Genomic DNA, 18890 nt, shown 5'->3' with positions numbered 1-18890 from the left:
AAAAAAAAAAAAAAACTCATGTTCTCCTATTATTATGAGCTAGTATAAATCTTAAAACATTATTAAAGGATCATGAAGATTTGAGCAGCTCAGTTAACAATAGCAAGCATAATAAATAATAGCTCTTTTTTCAAGACTCCAATATGAAAGTTATAGTTCCTCTCTATCAAAGAGACCATCGCCGCTGTTCTAGACAAAGCTCGAACAATGGTCCACTACACTATATGTAAATTGCACGAGCTGCTACTGGCATTACCTAAATATGTAGGAAGTTGGCGGATATCCACCTTTTGATATCAGGTTTCGGAATGCGAGTACCCCCGCGTAGGCATAACAGATATCGAAAAGATCCCCCTTTAGTTTAGATATGATAAGTTTCGCAGATGATCAACATATGTAATTGTGTAAATATCGGATCACAACAAATATAATTCTAAACCACTCGGAACATCCTGTAGAATATACTTATACCATCGCAAAATCAAGGAGCAACCACTGCACATTATACATCGCTACCCCCCCTCCTTTCAAGCATAACATGACAGAGAAGTACGTCCCTTCTTAGATGGCTGTATCCAATACTGCGAATAAGTCTTGTCAGCCGAAACAATGAACGCGATTTATTTGCACTAATAAGTTAACCTCCCAGGTGACAAGACGTTGACTCAGATAATCCCTTGCTTTGATGGTGAGATCAATTTGTTCCCGGAACTCCCGGACTGTGACAAGTTCGATGCTATCTGGACTCGACTTAGAGATAATCCAGCTTTTACTGCGCCCTGATGTCTCGTGAAAGCCGACTGCCAACTGTGGAGCTATGGAAGCCGTATTTGTTTGTGTCACATAGTCCGCCTTCTCTACGTATTCCAACGTGTTGCAGACTCAGCCAAAAAAAAGGCACCATGGCACCAGGATCTTGGTGAATTTGAACTAGGTATCAGGAAGTCCGCAACACAACGCCATTAAGCTTGCACGGGCAGTCTAGTCTCCTTGGTTCTATCGGCTAGCGGCAGCAACGAGGATTGCTTCGTATTAGTAGTGAAACCGACTTCTTTTCCTGGACTGTAGCTGGAGGCGCGGTTTGAAGGTATCTTTGGCTCTCTGAATGTCACGACCTCTTCCATTTAAGAGCAGCGGCGGACGATGACAGACAGAAAAAATCATCCCGGTGCCTCTCGGATCGATGAATCCTGATCGTAGACTTAGGGTGTGGCTGAGGCTGAGATGAATCGCTGCCTCCTGGCCATCTTTTATGTGAGTGCGCCTTGGCCAGATAACGCTGTGCTACACACAATCTCGGTGCAACCAATTCTTGCGGTTATGTGCATATCTACATGCAAACTCGACCATCTGTTCTCGAGATGAGTGTGACCGAGTGAGAAGTGGTGTGGTGCGGAAGCAGCTGAAATAAATGAGGGTGTGTGTCTTGTTGTCAACCAGCCTTCTTTTTATATTTTACCTCTCTCATCGCACCTCCTTCTTTGAATAATTTTGTTTGGTCTGGAAATCGAAAATCACTCAAACAGACCAGTGGAACCGTGGAAGCTGACAGTTTTGCTCCCTGTCTTCCCCTTCCGATCTTTTGAAATTACTATACCGCCTCTTGATATCACGATCGACATGAATGCAGAAGAATCCCTCGACAGGGATACAGGACGCGTCCTCCCAACAGTGATACGGATACCGCCTCCCTTTCATCATTGCATTCTTCCTCGGAGCTGTTTTACGGAGAAGATTCCGCAACATGCGAATTGTCTGACATTGACAATTCTCTGAAGCGTAGCTACAGGCCACAACCGTCGTCACGACCTTATTCAAGGCCAAGCGGCCGAGTCTGTACTCACCACGGATATGATGGCCCAAGGCACTATAACAAGGAGCGCACAAGCGCAAGTTCAACCCACAAGTGCGGACCACAGTCACCAAGGCCTCCCAGGATTCCCGGCAGCTGGTCACATACCAATAGATGGGTTCCGCTGCATTCGAGGTGCCCCCTGGACGACTACAACCAGCCACACTTCAATGGGTTTAATAACGTCCAGACACCTTATGGATACAAGGTCCCACATTAGTCCATGGTTCTCTCTAATATCCCTCATTATGACGATTATCTGTATGCCTGGGATCAGCGGCAGTCCAGGAATCTTCTTGGACCAGTTCCACTCCGAACTGGTCCGGACAAAACGGCAAAAGACCATGCTCTAGGCTGTGTTCCGGGTCATCAGTACGATGACTACAAAAAGCAAAAGGCCTACAACTTTCTTATAAATATTCGTAGAGCGAAGAAGGAATAAAACGAGGCCATTGCCAACGAAACTGTGCCCACGGACTCACAGCGCCCAAGAAGGGCTTCAACGTTCAATCTGTTTGGAAAAAAGCTTGTGGCTGATGAAATGAAGATTGTGCAAACACATTTTGTGTCTGGTTCTGAGGACGATCATGACATTGCTATCCTGACAACAACCACGGTCTTGGTAAGCGAGCACTTCCCCGACTTGTTCATTCCTTCCTTTTCCTTCCCTGGGCTTGACGACTAACAGCAAACGATCCCACATATCCACATAGCTGAGGTCAATGATTGAAGTCCAGAAGGAGTCCAATAGCAAACCAATTATCATTTTCACCGCTGTGACTGTGATATTTCTCCCTCTGTCCTTTATTTCCTCTTACTTCGGTATGAACAGTGAGGACATCTGCAACGGTACTTTCACTCAGGGTTTGTTATGGATCATCGCCGTTCCGAGTACCACCGCTCTGCTTCTTATTCTACGGGTCGTTATTCGACTGCGACGACTCTTGACAAGGCTATACGTATCTGGAGCAAGAAAATTGATGCCCTGGTACAGCGGGATATGTGAGTGATCCTGTCCCTGCCTAAGTTGATGGACTTTTCAGTGTTACAGCGGACAGCATTCTACGAATAGACTCTCGTACAATTACGTTCGTTTGTTTTTTTTTTGTTTACATATACCGAATGCCCATGGGAAATAATTTAACATTGTGGATGCAAATGATGTTTATGCTACTTCATCCATCCTGCCCGTCCAGATTCTCCAGTCGTGACTGCATCCACCGTGGATCATACTGCGCTTCTTCGCCCCGGTATTCTCTCAATACAACTGCCCGCATCAGTTTCCGTGGAGCGCGTCTGCCTGTGAGCAGTTCAAACTGAGCAAAGCCTTGTTCGGGGAGGACGTCGAGACCATCGAGAGCAACCCATCCGCGATTGGAGAGGCTGCGGATCTGTTTGATGAGGGGGGTGTTGAGGGGTTTGTAGGCTAGCTGTATTAATATTGCCATACCGATCAGCCAGGTGACTGTACAAGGGATGTAATGTAGATCAGGCTTACCTCGACGACAACGCCTCCTGTCGGGCTCTTGAGCCAGTGCAGTGGCATTTCGAAATTAGGAGCTGGCACTCCCCCAATGCTGTGCGCTGGTATACAGCTCACCACCATGGTAGGCTGCTTGTAGTTTGCGGGCCAGGGATCTTGTAGGGATGCGATCACATGAACTGTTGTTTTAGTCTGTGGTTCAGCTAATGTGTCGGTCTGACTTCTTCTCATATCACCGTTACTGTACTGTCGATTATAATGCTCTGCCAGCTTTTTCGCATTTTCCAAGGTTCGATTGTAGAGAAAGATATTCTGCACGCCGAGATGGATCATCGAATAGATAGCCGCACGCGCCATGCCTCCGGCACCAATCACTAATCCTGTCGACGAAGGGCGAACTGCATTTGCTGGAGACAACCCTCGACGAATGCAACGATAAATTCCTATCCAGTCAGTGTTGTCTCCGTGAAGCCCTTTGATCGGGCCTGCTCGGTTTGTGTACAGGTGCAAGTTCGTTTCCTGTTTATCAGGGTCGACAACTGTTGTCCGAATGGGAATAAGAGTATTGACTGCCCCAATCGCACGAGCGTGACGGGACATAGAATGTAACAACGGTATGACCTCCGTTTTATATGGCAAGCTGACGCTCGCTCCACCGAAGTTCGGGTCCTCAACCAGCGCATTAAGATCCCTTAGTGATGGAGCTTCGCGAACCGAGTATTCGTGCGGCATCCCACAAGCTCGGTACGCTGCGTTGTGCATCGCAGGAGACAGACTGTAGGTCACGTTTGCCCCAAAGACACAAAACTTCAGTGGATCCAAGGCAAATGATGAGAACAATGCGACCTGCGCTTCTTGGACAGTAATGGACGCATCTCTATCCGTCTGACAGGTAGATTGGATGCTGGGATGCGTTACTGACGTCAAGATCGGGTTGAAGCAACAAGATAACCTTCCTAGAGGGCCCGTATTGTACGCTATTATCGGCGGGCCCGAGTTGGGACGAGTGTTTATGCGATGGCGAAAGCGCTCAACGGTGAAATTGTCCTCGATTGTCGCAGCGGGCCGAGACAGTCTGACCATGTCGCAGCCCAATCTTGCAGCACGCTCATATCTGGCCATATATTCTTCATCGTCCCAGCTTCCAGAGTAGGACGTTCCCGAGGAATAATGGCCAATGATTCTCGTCGACCCCTTTGCCGCTATTATCCTGGAAAGAATGGAGTCGCTATAAGACAGATCGACCGTCAAAAACTCCGGGGCCAGTCTCAAGCCATGTTCAACCAGGTTCAGATAGGCACCATCGGGGCGGCGTGATGGTGACTCCACTGTATACGAAGCATCCGCATCCACATGATATATTATGGGAACAATAATGCTCCTCCGAACGATCGCTACGGCCTGACTGATTCGGTCAGCAGTAGTTGGTGACAAGCCCGGATTGGTGGAGTGTGCGGCAGGGACATCGATTCGGAGCTCAAACGCATCAGCCGTGGATTCCAACTCTTCAACATCCATGCCTTTTTCCAATAGTGATGAAAGCGACACGGAAACGGCGTACGTGTAGGGTCGGGATTCGATCGGTAACAACGATAAGGGAAATGAAGAATGAAGCTTCGTCAGCTCGCGCTTGTTTCCTGTCGCAAATGCCACAAAAAGGAGGAAGTCTCGTTCTACTCGTTTCAAGGTCAGAAAGGGGGTCTGGTTGGCATTCCGCTGAGTATGCTCTTCTTTTAGCAGACAGTTTGGTATGTCATCCCTACTCTGCGATAATTCGAATCCCGTTTCGGAGACATTGAAGAACTCGAGGTTGGAGCATGCGCGGTATAGGGGTGCCGAAAGCTCCATGAAATTACGCACTCTGTCACTGTCCCAGGCTTTCAGGTAGGCTTGAATGCTATCTGGATCTCGAACGACATGGATCACCGGATGCGTCTTTGTGTATTCCTTCAACAGCTGTTGGCCGCTGCGCTCCATGGACCCTGGTCCGCAGGCAATGACGCATCCTTCGCGATGCTCTGTCAGCATCAGACTCATCACCTTTGCCTCCTCCTTGCGGTACTGGGCAATGTTGTGCCGTTTTTTGTAGGCGGAGCGAGACAGTCCCGTCACTTGCTGGAAGAATTGGTCTGCATCTACCAGGCGCCTGCCCGTTGCGGTTGAGAGGATAACAGCTAAGCTGGACTTCCCAGTTCCATGGAGTCCGATCAAGACGACGGATGCATTTGGATCGAATCGTCTGGGAGTCACGCCCGAATCCAACGGCTCCGGCAACACGCGACGAGAGGCTGACTCGGACAGAGACTGGGAAAATAGGTGAGAGTCATCTGGGATGGATGCATTGGAAAACTCCTCTGGTCCGTCCATCGCTGCTCTGACAGTCCCTCTCCCAGTGAGGGAGGTTACCTGGTGCAAATTGCACGTCTCGGGGGTGGCTTGTAGATGACCTGCTGAAGAACTCCATCTCTCATCGCATGCTTCGAGATCTGCTAGTTTTCTCTTTGTACCTCTTACTAGAACGGACATTTCGGGTGGCGGATGAGTTATATCGGTCATGAAGTCATACGTGCACCCTCACAGCGATCCCGGTGCCCAGGGAGCGCGACCAACCAGGAGAATATCATTAGAACATCAGATTTTGACGGCACCTGCCTGAGTCAGATAATCATTCCTATCAAAAGAAAAAAGGGTCGACTTTCCAGCAAGATTGTATCCTCCTTCGTGTCCACGATGGTTTCGGTCTTTGGCGAAATGCGGGGCGGAGTTTCGCTTAGCCGGACCCGTTCGTCTTCCCCACGGGGAAGACTATGCAAAGTTAGTCACCTTCAGAATCAGCAGTCAATGGACCGCCACCAACCGCACCTCAGGCATCGCAAATAGCGATCTCATAATTGCAGAGATCTGCGTTCATGCCAACATATGCGTAGCCCCTCCACAGGCGACGCTGTGCGTGCATCGTCAGATTGAACGCCAACGTCGACACGACTTTTTGACTCCGAGGGACTTGTCAGAATCCCTCTTGTTGTGAGATGGAGAGTGATTGCAGTTTTATCTCCTTAAAGATCCATTCATCACACGAGAATTGCACTATTCATCGTTAAGCAGCCCCCGTCTGTGTTTTCGGGGCTGGAGGAATGACTACCGCCTTGACAAATCACTGGAAATACTGCTTCATTTCGCTTTTTACATGCCTTTGACTTGAAATATGCGTGGAAAACAGTCCATCGCTGATGGATCAACAAGAGGAAGCACTGAAAGACAGATATCAGAAAGCACCAGCAGACCAAAACGGCGATTTACAGACACACAAGGAGAAAGCAAGCAGAATGACGATGACGCTCCAAAGCGGCAGCGGGTTTCGCGAGCGTGCGACCAGTGCCGGAGCAAGAAAGACAAGTGTGACGGCGTCCAGCCCACCTGCTCCACCTGCACATTCCTCAGCCGATCTTGTTCGTATAAATTGAATCCGAAGAAACGAGGCCTGCCAACCGGATATATCCGTACGTTGGAGTTGCTATGGGGTGCAGTCTTTTCTACAATCCACGGCAGCGAGGACGTTGTCCGTGTCCTTCTCCGGACAGCGAACATACCTGCCCACATAGCCATGATGGGCAAAGAAGGCGAGAACGCTGACAGATTCCTGTCGGGATGGAAGAACAGTTTCGTGCTGAAGGAGATTGAAAGACTCCTGTCTGCGTTGGAGCAGTCTGATGGAGAGCCCAGCACGGTAAACCTGGATGGCGGAGAAGACTCCCCAAGGTCCGTTGAAGCATCCAATTTGCCGCTGGAATTGAAAGATGCTGAATGGAGAGTTCCAGAGGGTCTGAGACGGATTTATGACGATATTACAGTCAGTAATGCTACTCTAGACCCGTACTCGACAGAAGGGACGAATATGAGACGGTCCGAAGCACGTCATTATTGCGATGTTGGCACGCAAACCGAGATGGAAAAACAACCTCCAGAACATGGACATACAGGAGGTGCTGCAACTATAGACTCCGGGAATCGTCCGGATTTCCTAACTGTAGACTACCGTTTAATGTCCGGTTTGAGTCTCCCAGCCAACGCATGGCACTTGTTCGACATATACTTCGCATATACACATTGCTGGCTGCCCATCATTGAAAAGCACGACGTCCTCCGCACTGCATTCTTCTACAATGATGGGGGTCTACCAGTTTCCTGTGATTCTCACGGTTCTGGCAATCATGCCGCGATGTGGGCTATATTGTCCCTCACCTCCTTTCAAGCCGCCTCTGCTAGCCCTAATAGTGAGTCCCAAGGCTCACACGACAATCGAATTCAGCCCGACAAGCTGTATGCCGTGGCCAGAAATCTAATACCTCTTGAGAATGGGGATTTTGAAATCGGTCACATCCAAGCATTGCTGATCCTCACCTTGATCAAATTGGGACAGCAAGACTGGACGGCCGCTTGGATGCTGATCGGGCATGCCATTCGCATATCGTTCCTTCTCGGGCTCGATCAACCAGCCGCTGCTGAATCTGAGCCGTTTTCGAACAGTAAACCGAGCAGCAGACGGAAACATGCGTTTCTCGGCTGTTTTGTGCTCGAAACCCTGCTTGCGAGCCAGATAGGGAGGCTACCAGAACTGCGGAAAGAGCATGTGGCCAGAATTGGCTTTCTGGATGAGGACGGTCTGGATGAATGGCATCCTTGGGAGGTCCCGAGCAATCTGCTCGCAGGAAGAGGATTGCGCGAATCATTTCGCCGCTGGCCGTTGCTGGCGTTGAGCACCTTTAACCGTTTGGTCTCGCTCTGTTGCATTCTAAACGACATTTGTTGCTGGAAGCAAGACCGGAATGGCACAGTATCGCAACTGAGGCTTATTGGGCAGGACATGGACCGATGGATTGCTGAACTGCCAAAGACTCACCGCATTGATCCCAGAGAAGGACAATCTTCTCCCTCTCCGCCTCATGTTTTGGGCCTTCACATGGCATATGGGAGCGTTGCCACGGCTTTCTATCTCAATGCCAGCGGGCATCGAGCAACAGAATTGGACTCGGTTGCCGATCTGGAAAAGTGTCTCCTCACAAGCTCGCGTTTTGTTTCTACTTTGCGGTTATATATGAGAAGTTACGGCGTCGCAGCAACACCCCCCGTGTTTATACTACTTCTCAATTTAGCGGACTGTACCAAGGACTTCCACCATAATCCCAGAGTGCCGATGCCCACCGCTGCCACTGAGCTTGGCCGAAATCTCAGCTCCCTGTGCTCTCAACTTGGCCGTGTTTGGCGGCCTAAGCTTGCGGTGAACTCGGGCTCAGAAACAGAAAGACGTCAGACATCTTGTTTGTCAACTGGCAGTTTGTCAGGAGACGGGTCCCCTGCCATGACATTGGCCAATTCGAACAACTCTTCCTGGTCGAGAGTTTTGAATGTCCACCATAAACAGCTGTCTCTTGAGACACCCTGTCCATCACTAGTGACGGACGGTCAGGTCTCTCAAGTCTCCATACCTCCATCCCAAAGAAGCACCTCCATCAACGATCAGTTGAGAGGTGCAAACATGTCCGTACCTCCGAACGATTCGAGCATGATGATGGCGCCTGATCCTGTCTTTCCGCTACGTCCGCAAGGCTATCGACAGGTTCTGGATAGTTCCCACAACGGCTTGAATCCGCTTCATGTGGACCTTGATGGATACGGTCCTCAGCGCCCTCGGATCGCGCCCGATTTAGACGCCTTATTCGATGAGCTGGCTTCGTTGGATGGAGGGGACAAGTAAGTTTCATTTGTCATCTTATATTCTAGAGAGTCTGTGGACTAATGTCCGTCCCTCCAGGGTCGATAATCAACCTCAATTCATGCAAAATCTGGGGTTTGCGCCCAATGCGGGGGTGTCGGACCTCTTTTCCGAGTACGATGACTTGGACGCTTTATTGATGTCTCCAACGCAGCGTCGGGGAGGGAATATTTCCCAGCAGGAGTCGTAGGATGATGATATTTGTATGTGTGTACAGTACATACTATAGAGATGCCAAGAGAAAGTTCTCTTGCAAGGGTTAGGAATGTCCCTATTGGGACAATTATATATTAGGCACACGTGAAATTAATTTTATGTGCTAGAATATAGGTTGATGAGACCACTAACATCTGTAATAATCAGTAGTTCTGTGGGGAATCGTGTCGGGTTAGCAGGGGCTGTTAGTAATACTCCTCCGGCAAAGCGTTTCTCCCCGAAATAACCCATCTCCAATCCACGCGTTTCTGATCAATGGACATTGCCAAGTTAACGCCCCGCCCATGTTCCTGGATTATATCTATCGTCATGCCCTATTAGGAACGTTAGAAGTATGGTTTTGGAAAGGTACAAAAATAAATAAATGCATTCAGCTTAAATCATTTGGCCGTAGATACGGATATATATATTGCTACATATGAAGATCGCTCTTCCGGTGAGGTTCTTATTCTCAAACTGACACATACGAATTCTATAGCAGATTATCCTGTCTCAAGCAAAGCAAGGGAAGGAAGACGAATACAGAGAATAGGTTTCAATCAGAGCAGCAAGCATACGTCATACATACTCGAAACTCATTCTTTATCACTCGGGCCGAGAAAATTCTCGACATCTAATAAACAAACACGCACAAACACAAACAAAGGAAAGATATGGGCCCAGCCAGAGGCAAATCCATCCTCCTCATCAACGGCCCCAACCTCAACCTCCTCGGGACGCGCGAACCTCATATCTACGGCCACACGACGCTGTCGGACGTCGAGGAGTCAGCAAAGCGACACGCCGCCTCGCTGGGCGCCACTCTCGAGACCTTCCAATCCAACCACGAAGGCGCCATCATCGACCGCATACAGGCCGCTAGGGGCCATGTTGACGGCATCATCATCAACCCGGGCGGCTTCACGCACACGTCTGTTGCCATCCGCGATGCCCTCCTGGCTGTCAATATCCCGTTCGTCGAGCTCCACGTCAGCAACATCCATGCCCGTGAGTCGTTCCGGCATCACAGCTATTTCAGTGATAAGGCAGCGGCTGTCATCATGGGGTTGGGGGTGTACGGGTACAAGGTTGCAGTGGAGCATGTGGCGGTGAATTTTCGGTCGAGGGCTGAAAGCTCTAACAAGCTGTGACTTCGAATAGGTCATAGCCTTTCTTTTTAAGTCTTTGGCTGCGGTAATTTCCTTGTTCAGTAATAGCGCTGCTTCTTTTTGTCTAAAAGGCTGGGATTGTCTCATTCGCTCAGAAATGTATTTGTCTGATATCTATCAGATTGATGTCTCTATCTAGAAAAATAGAGCCGAAAATTCGATGCAGACTGTAAAATAACTCGTCAGCCACAATGAACTGCTGGATGAATTACAAACACAGTAACTAATATACAGGGTGTATGTACAAGATGCATGACACTCAATGAATATGTAAGTCAGGTAAGAAAATAAAATACGCCAGCTGGTGGAGTATGTCTGGAAGAACAAATTCCCATCGGCTATCCACGGGCAGTTGAATTGACGCAAAGTCACGACAAGCCATCATTTCCTCCTCCTTTACCAAGCTTCCTATCTTTTTGTCCACAGGTCTTTCTCCATTTGTTCTGTTATTATGAGTAGTATCGCTTTAATCTATAAGCTGGTCCCCCGGTCACTTTAACTGACTGACTGAACTTCATTCACACAGATCATGGCTATTCCCGTTACTTCTAAACTTAGCTCTGAAGACCTAGACGAGATCTATACCTTTGCCGTAGATCTCGGGAAAAAGGCGGGCAAGAAATTACTCGATGGTGTCCAGAACCGCATCGATGGGGTTGCCACAGTTGCTGCTACTGATACAGGTTCGACAGACCTGGCATTTACCGAGAAGGAGAATGCGGTGGATATTGTGACGCAGACTGATGAGGGTATGTGTATTTGCTGTCCATGTGTTCTCCTTTTGACCTTCTGGAATCTGAATATATATTTGAGTGAAATTATGGGATTGCATGTAGTTATGGTTATTCTTCACATTCCTAACTAATACCTGGGGAAATAGATGTCGAGAAATTCATCCGAACAGCGATTCAACAGAAATATCCATCGCATAAGTCAGTTCAATCTATCCAAGGATAGTCATCTCTGAAGACTCCGGCTGAGATGAGACTTGACTCGTAGATTCCTCGGAGAAGAGACGTATTCCAAAGGGCAATCCCGCGAGTATCTGATCGATGAGCACCCGACGTGGTGTGTGGATCCATTGGATGGTTGGTCAATTTCGCATCTTGCCTGTCCTGTATATATGTCGTATATATGAAGGAGGCTCATACTGATATATGATGGCCACAGGCACCGTGAACTACACCCACCTCTTCCCCATGTTCTGCGTGTCGATCGCATTCATCCTCGACCACCGACCAGTCATCGGCGTCATCTACGCCCCATTCCAGAACCAGCTGTTCTCATCGTGCGTTGGCCGCGGTGCCTGGCTGAATGAAGCCATCCAACTGCCCCTTCTCCGCAAGCCGTCCATCCCACCGATGCCCGCCGCCGCACCGAGCCAGTGCATCTTTGCGTGCGAGTGGGGCAAGGACCGTCGGGATATCCCTGACGGAAATCTGCACCGCAAGGTGGATAGTTTTCTCAATATGGCTGCCGAGATTGGGGGTCGCGGAGGGAAAGGGGGGATGGTCCATGGCGTGCGGAGTCTGGGCAGTGCGACGATTGATCTGGCGTATACGGCGATGGGCGCGGTGGATATATGGTGGGAGGGGGGATGTTGGGAGTGGTTAGATATACCCCTTACTCGTCCATTGAAACTATGTTTCTGATTTATTGCGCCATTCTAGGGACGTCGCAGCCGGCATTGCCATCTTACTCGAAGCAGGCGGGTTGGTCACGACGGCGAATCCGCCGGACGATCCAGATACGGCGCCGATTGAAGACGTCCGACTAGGGAGTCGACTCTATTTGGCAATAAGGTTGGTGGCATTAAAGAGACCTCCCAGTGAGATGCGGTACGCAGGCAGGTATTCGGAACTAACCTCACCCTGATTTTCCAGACCAGCAGGGCCATCCCAAACCGAGACCGGTCGACAGAGTCAGGAACGAACTGTGCGGGAGGTCTGGCGGCGTGTTCGGCAGCTCGAGTACTCACGACCGGGCGCGTAGCTTGCTTATTTTGCAGGATTTATTATCTCGTCGATATTATGCCATATATAGGTATTCATGTTTTACGAACAATGCATAGATTTGAAGCACTGAACAGCTGGTCAACCAATATTGAGTGTTATTATGCGATTTGGTCCGTTATCTAGATTAAATGACATTGAAAGAAGAGATTGTATAACAAAAGTCTAGAGACATGAAAGAATCTAAGTCTGTACGGTTCAAGTCAACCTCTATCAAGTCTTCCAAATAGACAACCGTGGTGGCTCATAAGCGATCAGTTATAATTTCTGTCTTGCCTTCCTCATCCTGTCTTTGATCGCCTCGGCAATCAGCTCTTTAACGCGTCCCACTAAGCCTGGATGTGCGACGACGTCCATCCCTGTCCACAGCCTCGCCTGCTCGAACCCCTGCCAGATCAGGGCCTCGGTGCCCAGGATGACCTTCCACCCGGCGTGGGAGGCCAGTTCGGCAATATTCGTCCACGGCAGCGGGTGATAGCACATCTCCAGAACAACGCCTTTGTCTTGTCGACCCGAATTTCGTTGCAGGACCGCCTCGATGATCCGTCTCGTTCGGAGCTCCTCGGGTGTTTGGGGCGGGTAGTTCGGAATTCCGGACACGATGGCTTCGGGTGGTTGGAATTCCGCACTCTGAACTTGACTGATGTCCGTGATTGGGATGATTTCACCTTTATATTTATCGTTCTCCGGTCTATTTTTGCGGTCGTCGGCAAGAATGGCCGCTACTTCTGCCGAGTCTCGGTTGACGATATAGATCTTGCTGACACCGAGCCATTTGCGCAATGCATAGATGGCCGCGCGTGCAGTGCCGCCGCCCCCGATGATCAGGGCGGGCTTCTCCAGGTAGGGGTTGGAAATGTTCGCATCGACGTATTTCGCCAGGCGGTTCTGTAGCAGGGCTTCTCGGATTCCGACACAGTCGGTGTTGGTTCCGACTAATGCTCGCTTTGTCCGTCCTCTCTTTTGAGGGCCGCTGTCGTTTCGAATGAAGATGGTGTTGCAGGCGCCGCACTGCCTCGCCTCCTCGGTCAAGTCGTCCAGATGCGGCATGATGCTCACTTTCCAGGGCATTGTGACCGAAGATCCGACGAATTTGGGGTCTACCCGGATATGCGCGAGGAACATGTCGATCGGAGGCGATCTGGTGTACGGCGGTGGGAAGGTGGGCGCAGAAGTGTCCGATACGGACAGGGGAATCTGTCTCCAGTTTAGTCCGAGAGCATCGTAGATGGTCTGGTGCAGCAGAGGCGACAGCGATCCTAGCAGGGGATGACCATATAGATAGGCGACGCCGTCGAGATGTGATGGTGAAGGAATCGGTTCCTCTGTGGATATCCGGGAGTTCGCCATTTCGACAGATAGATTGATATGATGGCTACAGATATTCTATATTGAAGTAGACTGGGAAGAAATGGAAATTGTATGTATTAGTCTCGTGCAAGCATGGCTCGTAGGAGGTCAGTAATGCAATATCAATCCAGGAATAGAAAAATCACAAAGGGAATGCTAATTTTCGCAGATAGAAAAATCCGATATGGGATCCCTTTGGATGCTCAGCGATGATGTATTAGTCGTAGCTACCGGAGGAGGGACTCCGGCTAAACTCTTTTATTTTTCTGCGCAACGAAAGCTGATCCATCCTCCCCTTTATTCTGAGGCTGATATCTTCATTCCTACCCATTCTTATACTTATTACATATTGCGGACAGATTACTGTATTGTCATTCATCCAAAAATGGTGGTAGTTGACCCCGTGAGGGTATTCGACTTCCAATCTCCATCTCCATCAGCGTCCTGCCAAATTCTGCAAGAATAAAGATCCCGGGAAAAGCGCATTTCCCCGCCACACGTCTAGCAAAATCGGACTCTGGCACGGACCCAGCAGATCTTACTTGTTTCTGGTTAGTTTCTCCACATTGTTATTCTCCACACAAACCAAACCCCGGAGATGCGAAATATGGGGAAATCTTCAAGGACCATGCGTTTCGTCAGGGCCAAGGCCGAGGAATAACCAGTTCTTAGCAGCGATATCGGCTAACTCAGATAATGGCAGTGAACGAGTTGACTAAAGATAATTCAATTGGATTAATCACTTTTATATAACTGGCTAATTAAGTAAACTAAGTTTTCCTTCCCCAGAATGATCTCCGCATTCTGTGGAAATCCTTTTCCCCGGATCGGTTGTCTCCAACGTCGTCGACTATGCATCTCATCTTACGCGTTTGATTCCGGTGTTCCTATTAATGGCAAGCTAATTGCCTCCCATTAGCTTCAGAGATGACTATCAACTTGTTGATGGTGCGGTACATACATTATTAGCATGTGCACAACTTCTTGAGTCTTGCAGCTTGCTGACAAGTGCTCCTCCGGACATCCTGATTCGGTTGACGAGGAGGTTCGGTTCTATATTATATCGTCTTGTTTTATTTCAATTGTTTTTTTTTGATCTGATCCCCCCTGAACACCTCGACCCCTCGACTTGGTATATACTGAAAGCACCACTTGCATGATCTTCACCCCAAACAAGAGTTCTTCATCATGTCAATCCTCAAACTAATCGAGGACCGGCCTACCCCCAAGGCTGTCTACAACTGGCGAATCTACCTCCTCGCCGCCGTATCGTCGCTGACATCGTGCATGATCGGCTACGACAGCGCCTTCATCGGCACGACTCTCGCGCTGCCCTCCTTCCAGGACGAGTTCCACTTCGAGCAGAAAACCGACGCAGAGAAGAATCTCCTCTCTGCCAACATCGTCTCCCTTTACCAGGCCGGCGCTTTCTTCGGCGCCTTCCTCGCCTACCCCATTGGTCACTTCTGGGGCCGCAGGATCGGCCTCATTGTTGCAGCCCTCGTCTTCACCCTTGGATCGGGCTTGATGCTGGGTGCAACGGGCGAGCGTGGACTGGGGCTGATCTACGCCGGCAGAGTCCTCGCCGGACTCGGTGTCGGCGCAGGCTCGAATTTCACTCCTATCTACATTTCCGAACTTGCGCCTCCGGCTGTTCGAGGCCGGTTGGTGGGCGTCTATGAATTGGGATGGCAAATTGGTGGCTTAGTTGGCTTCTGGATTAATGTGAGCATCCTTATCCCTTAAGACCGTATGTCGTACTGATGAGATGTAGTACGGCGTGTCGACAACCATCGCGCCCAGCCATCGACAGTGGATCATCCCCTTCGCTGTCCAGCTCATCCCGTCTGGTCTGTTGATCATTGGCGCCTTTTTTGTCCGGGAATCCCCTCGCTGGCTGCTGTTCCGCGGCCGGCGCGAGGAAGCCATCCGCAACTTGGCCTGGATCCGCCAGCTCGAGCCGGACCACATCTACATGGTCGAGGAGATCGGGGCCATCGAGCAGGCCATCGAGGAGCAGCGGGCCACCCTCGGCATCGGATTCTGGAAGCCGTTCAAGGCCGCGGCGACAAACCGCCGGGTGGTGCGGCGGCTGTTCCTGGGGAGCATGCTCTTCCTCTGGCAGAACGGGTCGGGCATCAACGCGATCAACTACTACAGTCCGACCGTGTTCAAGAGCGTCGGTGTCAAGGGGACGAATTCGAGTCTGCTCACCACGGGAGTCTTCGGCTGTGTCAAGATGGCCGTAACGTTTGCGTGGCTGCTGTATCTGATCGACCATGTAGGACGACGGATGCTGATGCTGGTCGGCGCCGCAGGGGGCTCGATCTGCATGTGGATTCTGGGCGCATACATCAAGATGGCGAAGCCGAGTCAGAATCAGTCCAACACTATAACCGGGGGCGGTATTGTCGCTATGCTTTTCTTCTATCTGTGGACTGTCTTTTACACCCCGTCGTGGAACGGGACGCCTTGGGTGATGAATTCGGTGAGTCACACATCAATGCTGATATCGTCCATCCCATTCTGACGGTCAATAGGAAATTTTTGACCCCAATATGCGCTCTCTCGCACAAGCGTGTGCCGCCGGCTCCAACTGGCTGTGGAACTTCCTGATCTCCCGCTTCACGCCGCAGATGTTTGCGACGATGGACTATGGTGTCTACTTCTTCTTCGCCTCGTTGATGATCCTCTCCATCGTCTTTGTGTTCTTCCTAATTCCCGAGACGAAGGGCATCCCGCTCGAGAGTATGGATCTGCTGTTTGAGACGAAGCCGGTTTGGAGGGCGCACAGCATCGTCCTGTCTAAGATTTGGGAGGATGAGGAGCGGTTCCGGCATGACATCGAGGAATCGGGGATTGCGACAGATGAAAAGATGCAGCGCAGGGCAGAAGATCAACCGGTTCATGTGGAAGATGCTGCTTGAAGACATGCAGCACGTTCTAACCTGGTGTAACTTTGCTGACTGGTCGACTTATCCACCACGTTAGGTCACAGTCATAATATGTAGTGTTGATGTTATGGACAATACAATATACCGGGGAAGCGAATGACTGAATTAATGCATTGTATCTTCTCACTTGCCTACATTGATTCGATACATTGATTCGATATACTTGAATTGCCCATCCAGATTGTTGTGGTTTTCTTTTTTCTTCTTGGCAGGTAATTTACTTTGACAACGAGTGGTATCTGCCATCATCGACTGGAATTTATCTCTGACATCTTTCAATTTCGATTACCTTCAGAGATGTCCTACCCTGTTTACGTGTAAGTCATATCTCCATCTACATCGATATTAACCGTCTCACCACTTCCCATCGCTTTTCGAATAGCGTCACACACGATCAACGCCTGTAATCCTGCTGCTCCTGAACAGATTGGTTCCACCTTCCCCCGAATGACGTCTACAAAATGCGCCAGTTGCAGGTCATAAGGTGTCATCGAATCATCCACGTCCGATTGCTCCACCGTCAGCGGCTGCGTCCACGATTTACTCGGGCGGCCATCGTAACTCCACCGCGTCATGTCCGGCACGCTGAGGGAGGCGTCGGAGCCGAAGATGTGGTAGAAACTGGCAGAAGCAGCGGAATAATCACAGCCAGGGACCTTTGGGATCGCTATGTTCTCCCCCGTCCCAGTCTCAAAGTTGTACGGAGAAGGCGTTGCGTCGCACACGAGAAAGGTGCCCACAACTCCGGAGGCGAATTTCAAAGTCAACGCAGCCCCTTCGTCTGCATCGTGGGGCGGTGGACGCTGCTTGGATACGCGCTCAGCGTGAACCCGGACGATGGGACCGAACAGGTAATGCAGAAGATCGATATCATGCACCAGATTGATGAGAATCACGCCGCCAGTCTCCTTCGACCGGCGCCATTCCGTCGGAGGAGCGAAATACTCGGGCGGCTTGAAGATGGTCCAGAGGCCATTGACCGCGATGATCCGTCCTAATGAGCCCGAATCGACGATTTGCTTTGTCTTGACAAGATAGGGATTGAAGCGGCGATGGTGGCCCACCAGTAACTTCACACGGCCTCCTTCGTTTTCTAGACGCTGTGCAAACTGCACGAGTGTACGCCCACTGTCGATGTCGCTGCTGATGGGCTTTTCTACCAGGACATGCACCCCCGCCGCGAGGAGTTCCTCTGCGATGGCGACGTGGGTGTGGTTGGGCGTGCAGACGATGGCCGCGTCGGGTTTGTTCTGTTTATCTCCCAGTAAGGCTGAAACGGAGGAATAGTGACGACTGTGAAACCTCTCAGCTGTCTCTGGACCTATTGAAGATGGCTCGACAAGCGCGACCAGCTCAGTGGATGGATTGGAGATCACCGACTGGGCGTGTCGGGGGGCGATGAGGCCGCCGCCGATGATGGCGACTTTGATCATGGCAACGATACAGAATGAAGAATTGAGAGGCGCGAGGAGCAGTTATAATACAATTAATTTCACAGTAAGTAGAAGATATTACACGAACAAAGCGTCGAGTTCAAACAATACCTTCTCACATGAACCCAATAAAACGAGTAGACAGATATTGAGTCAGGAAGAATGTGACGCAACTCTTTGCAAGCATTACCCACTTAATTTTCTGCCAAGTATCTGTCTGTTATTGATCCTTCCTCGTCAGTTTGCATTGTTGTGGGTGGAAAAGTGGGGAGAGTTGCCCTCGAACACGATTAACGAAAGTAAGGATTTCCCGGGAAAAGCGAACCAAGCAGACATGAATCACCCACGTGTGATCGGAAGAATGAAACTGCGGGGAAAGATCGCAGGCCAAGTCTGCACCTTGCACGTAACAGGTGCGTGGTTAATGTTGAGGATTGACCACTAGATGAGGTATTGGGGAGAAATGAAGTTCAACGGCAAAGCGCTTTCCCGGGGATTTCCTTTATCCCCCGTTATTACCAATTCAGGTAATTCTTGCGAACCCTGACATCAGCCAAGTTTGTTTCTCGTTCAACATCCGATGCAAAGCGAGAAACACCTGCTTTCAGCAATGCTCGCGTTGAGGGAGAGGTTTCGTATTGTCAGGCGTGGAAATGGAAATTCCCTTTC

At 50.0% G+C, this 18890-nt stretch overlaps 6 protein-coding genes across 6 annotated transcripts; 3 read left to right on the top strand and 3 right to left on the bottom strand.

The window, feature by feature from the left end:
* Nucleotides 1-3027: 3027 nt before the first annotated feature.
* Nucleotides 3028-5702, bottom strand: VTN77DRAFT_8792 (uncharacterized protein; the record flags this gene model as incomplete). Its single annotated transcript, XM_069425328.1, has 2 exons — nucleotides 3028-3282; nucleotides 3351-5702. The coding sequence occupies 2 exons, from the start codon at nucleotides 5700-5702 to the stop codon at nucleotides 3028-3030; spliced, it is 2607 nt and encodes an 868-aa protein (XP_069274359.1).
* Nucleotides 5703-6540: 838 nt separating this feature from the next.
* On the top strand, nucleotides 6541-9298 carry VTN77DRAFT_8791 (uncharacterized protein; the record flags this gene model as incomplete). The annotated part of the gene is made up of 2 exons (XM_069425327.1): nucleotides 6541-9086; nucleotides 9148-9298. 2 exons carry the CDS (start codon nucleotides 6541-6543, stop codon nucleotides 9296-9298), a joined length of 2697 nt encoding a protein of 898 aa, XP_069274358.1.
* A 679-nt stretch (nucleotides 9299-9977) lies between these two features.
* Nucleotides 9978-12464, top strand: VTN77DRAFT_8790 (uncharacterized protein; the record flags this gene model as incomplete). Its single annotated transcript, XM_069425326.1, has 7 exons — nucleotides 9978-10412; nucleotides 10999-11221; nucleotides 11353-11404; nucleotides 11472-11560; nucleotides 11643-12081; nucleotides 12143-12274; nucleotides 12356-12464. 7 exons carry the CDS (start codon nucleotides 9978-9980, stop codon nucleotides 12462-12464), a joined length of 1479 nt encoding a protein of 492 aa, XP_069274357.1.
* A 278-nt stretch (nucleotides 12465-12742) lies between these two features.
* Nucleotides 12743-13834, bottom strand: VTN77DRAFT_8789 (uncharacterized protein; the record flags this gene model as incomplete). Its single annotated transcript, XM_069425324.1, has 1 exon — nucleotides 12743-13834. The coding sequence occupies one exon, from the start codon at nucleotides 13832-13834 to the stop codon at nucleotides 12743-12745; it is 1092 nt and encodes a 363-aa protein (XP_069274356.1).
* Nucleotides 13835-15022: 1188 nt separating this feature from the next.
* On the top strand, nucleotides 15023-16761 carry VTN77DRAFT_8788 (uncharacterized protein; the record flags this gene model as incomplete). Its single annotated transcript, XM_069425323.1, has 3 exons — nucleotides 15023-15559; nucleotides 15609-16322; nucleotides 16375-16761. 3 exons carry the CDS (start codon nucleotides 15023-15025, stop codon nucleotides 16759-16761), a joined length of 1638 nt encoding a protein of 545 aa, XP_069274355.1.
* Nucleotides 16762-17099: 338 nt separating this feature from the next.
* Nucleotides 17100-18221, bottom strand: VTN77DRAFT_8787 (uncharacterized protein; the record flags this gene model as incomplete). Its single annotated transcript, XM_069425322.1, has 1 exon — nucleotides 17100-18221. One exon carries the CDS (start codon nucleotides 18219-18221, stop codon nucleotides 17100-17102), a length of 1122 nt encoding a protein of 373 aa, XP_069274354.1.
* Between the last annotated feature and the right edge of the window lie 669 nt (nucleotides 18222-18890).

Source organism: Rasamsonia byssochlamydoides (genome assembly GCF_041956645.1).
Source record: "Rasamsonia byssochlamydoides strain NRRL 3658 unplaced genomic scaffold VTN77scaffold_78, whole genome shotgun sequence".
In the NCBI taxonomy this organism is placed as follows: Eukaryota; Fungi; Ascomycota; class Eurotiomycetes; order Eurotiales; family Trichocomaceae; genus Rasamsonia; species Rasamsonia byssochlamydoides.
The sequence above is the reverse complement of the archived record's forward strand: the minus strand, read 5'-3'. Positions and strand labels throughout refer to the sequence as shown.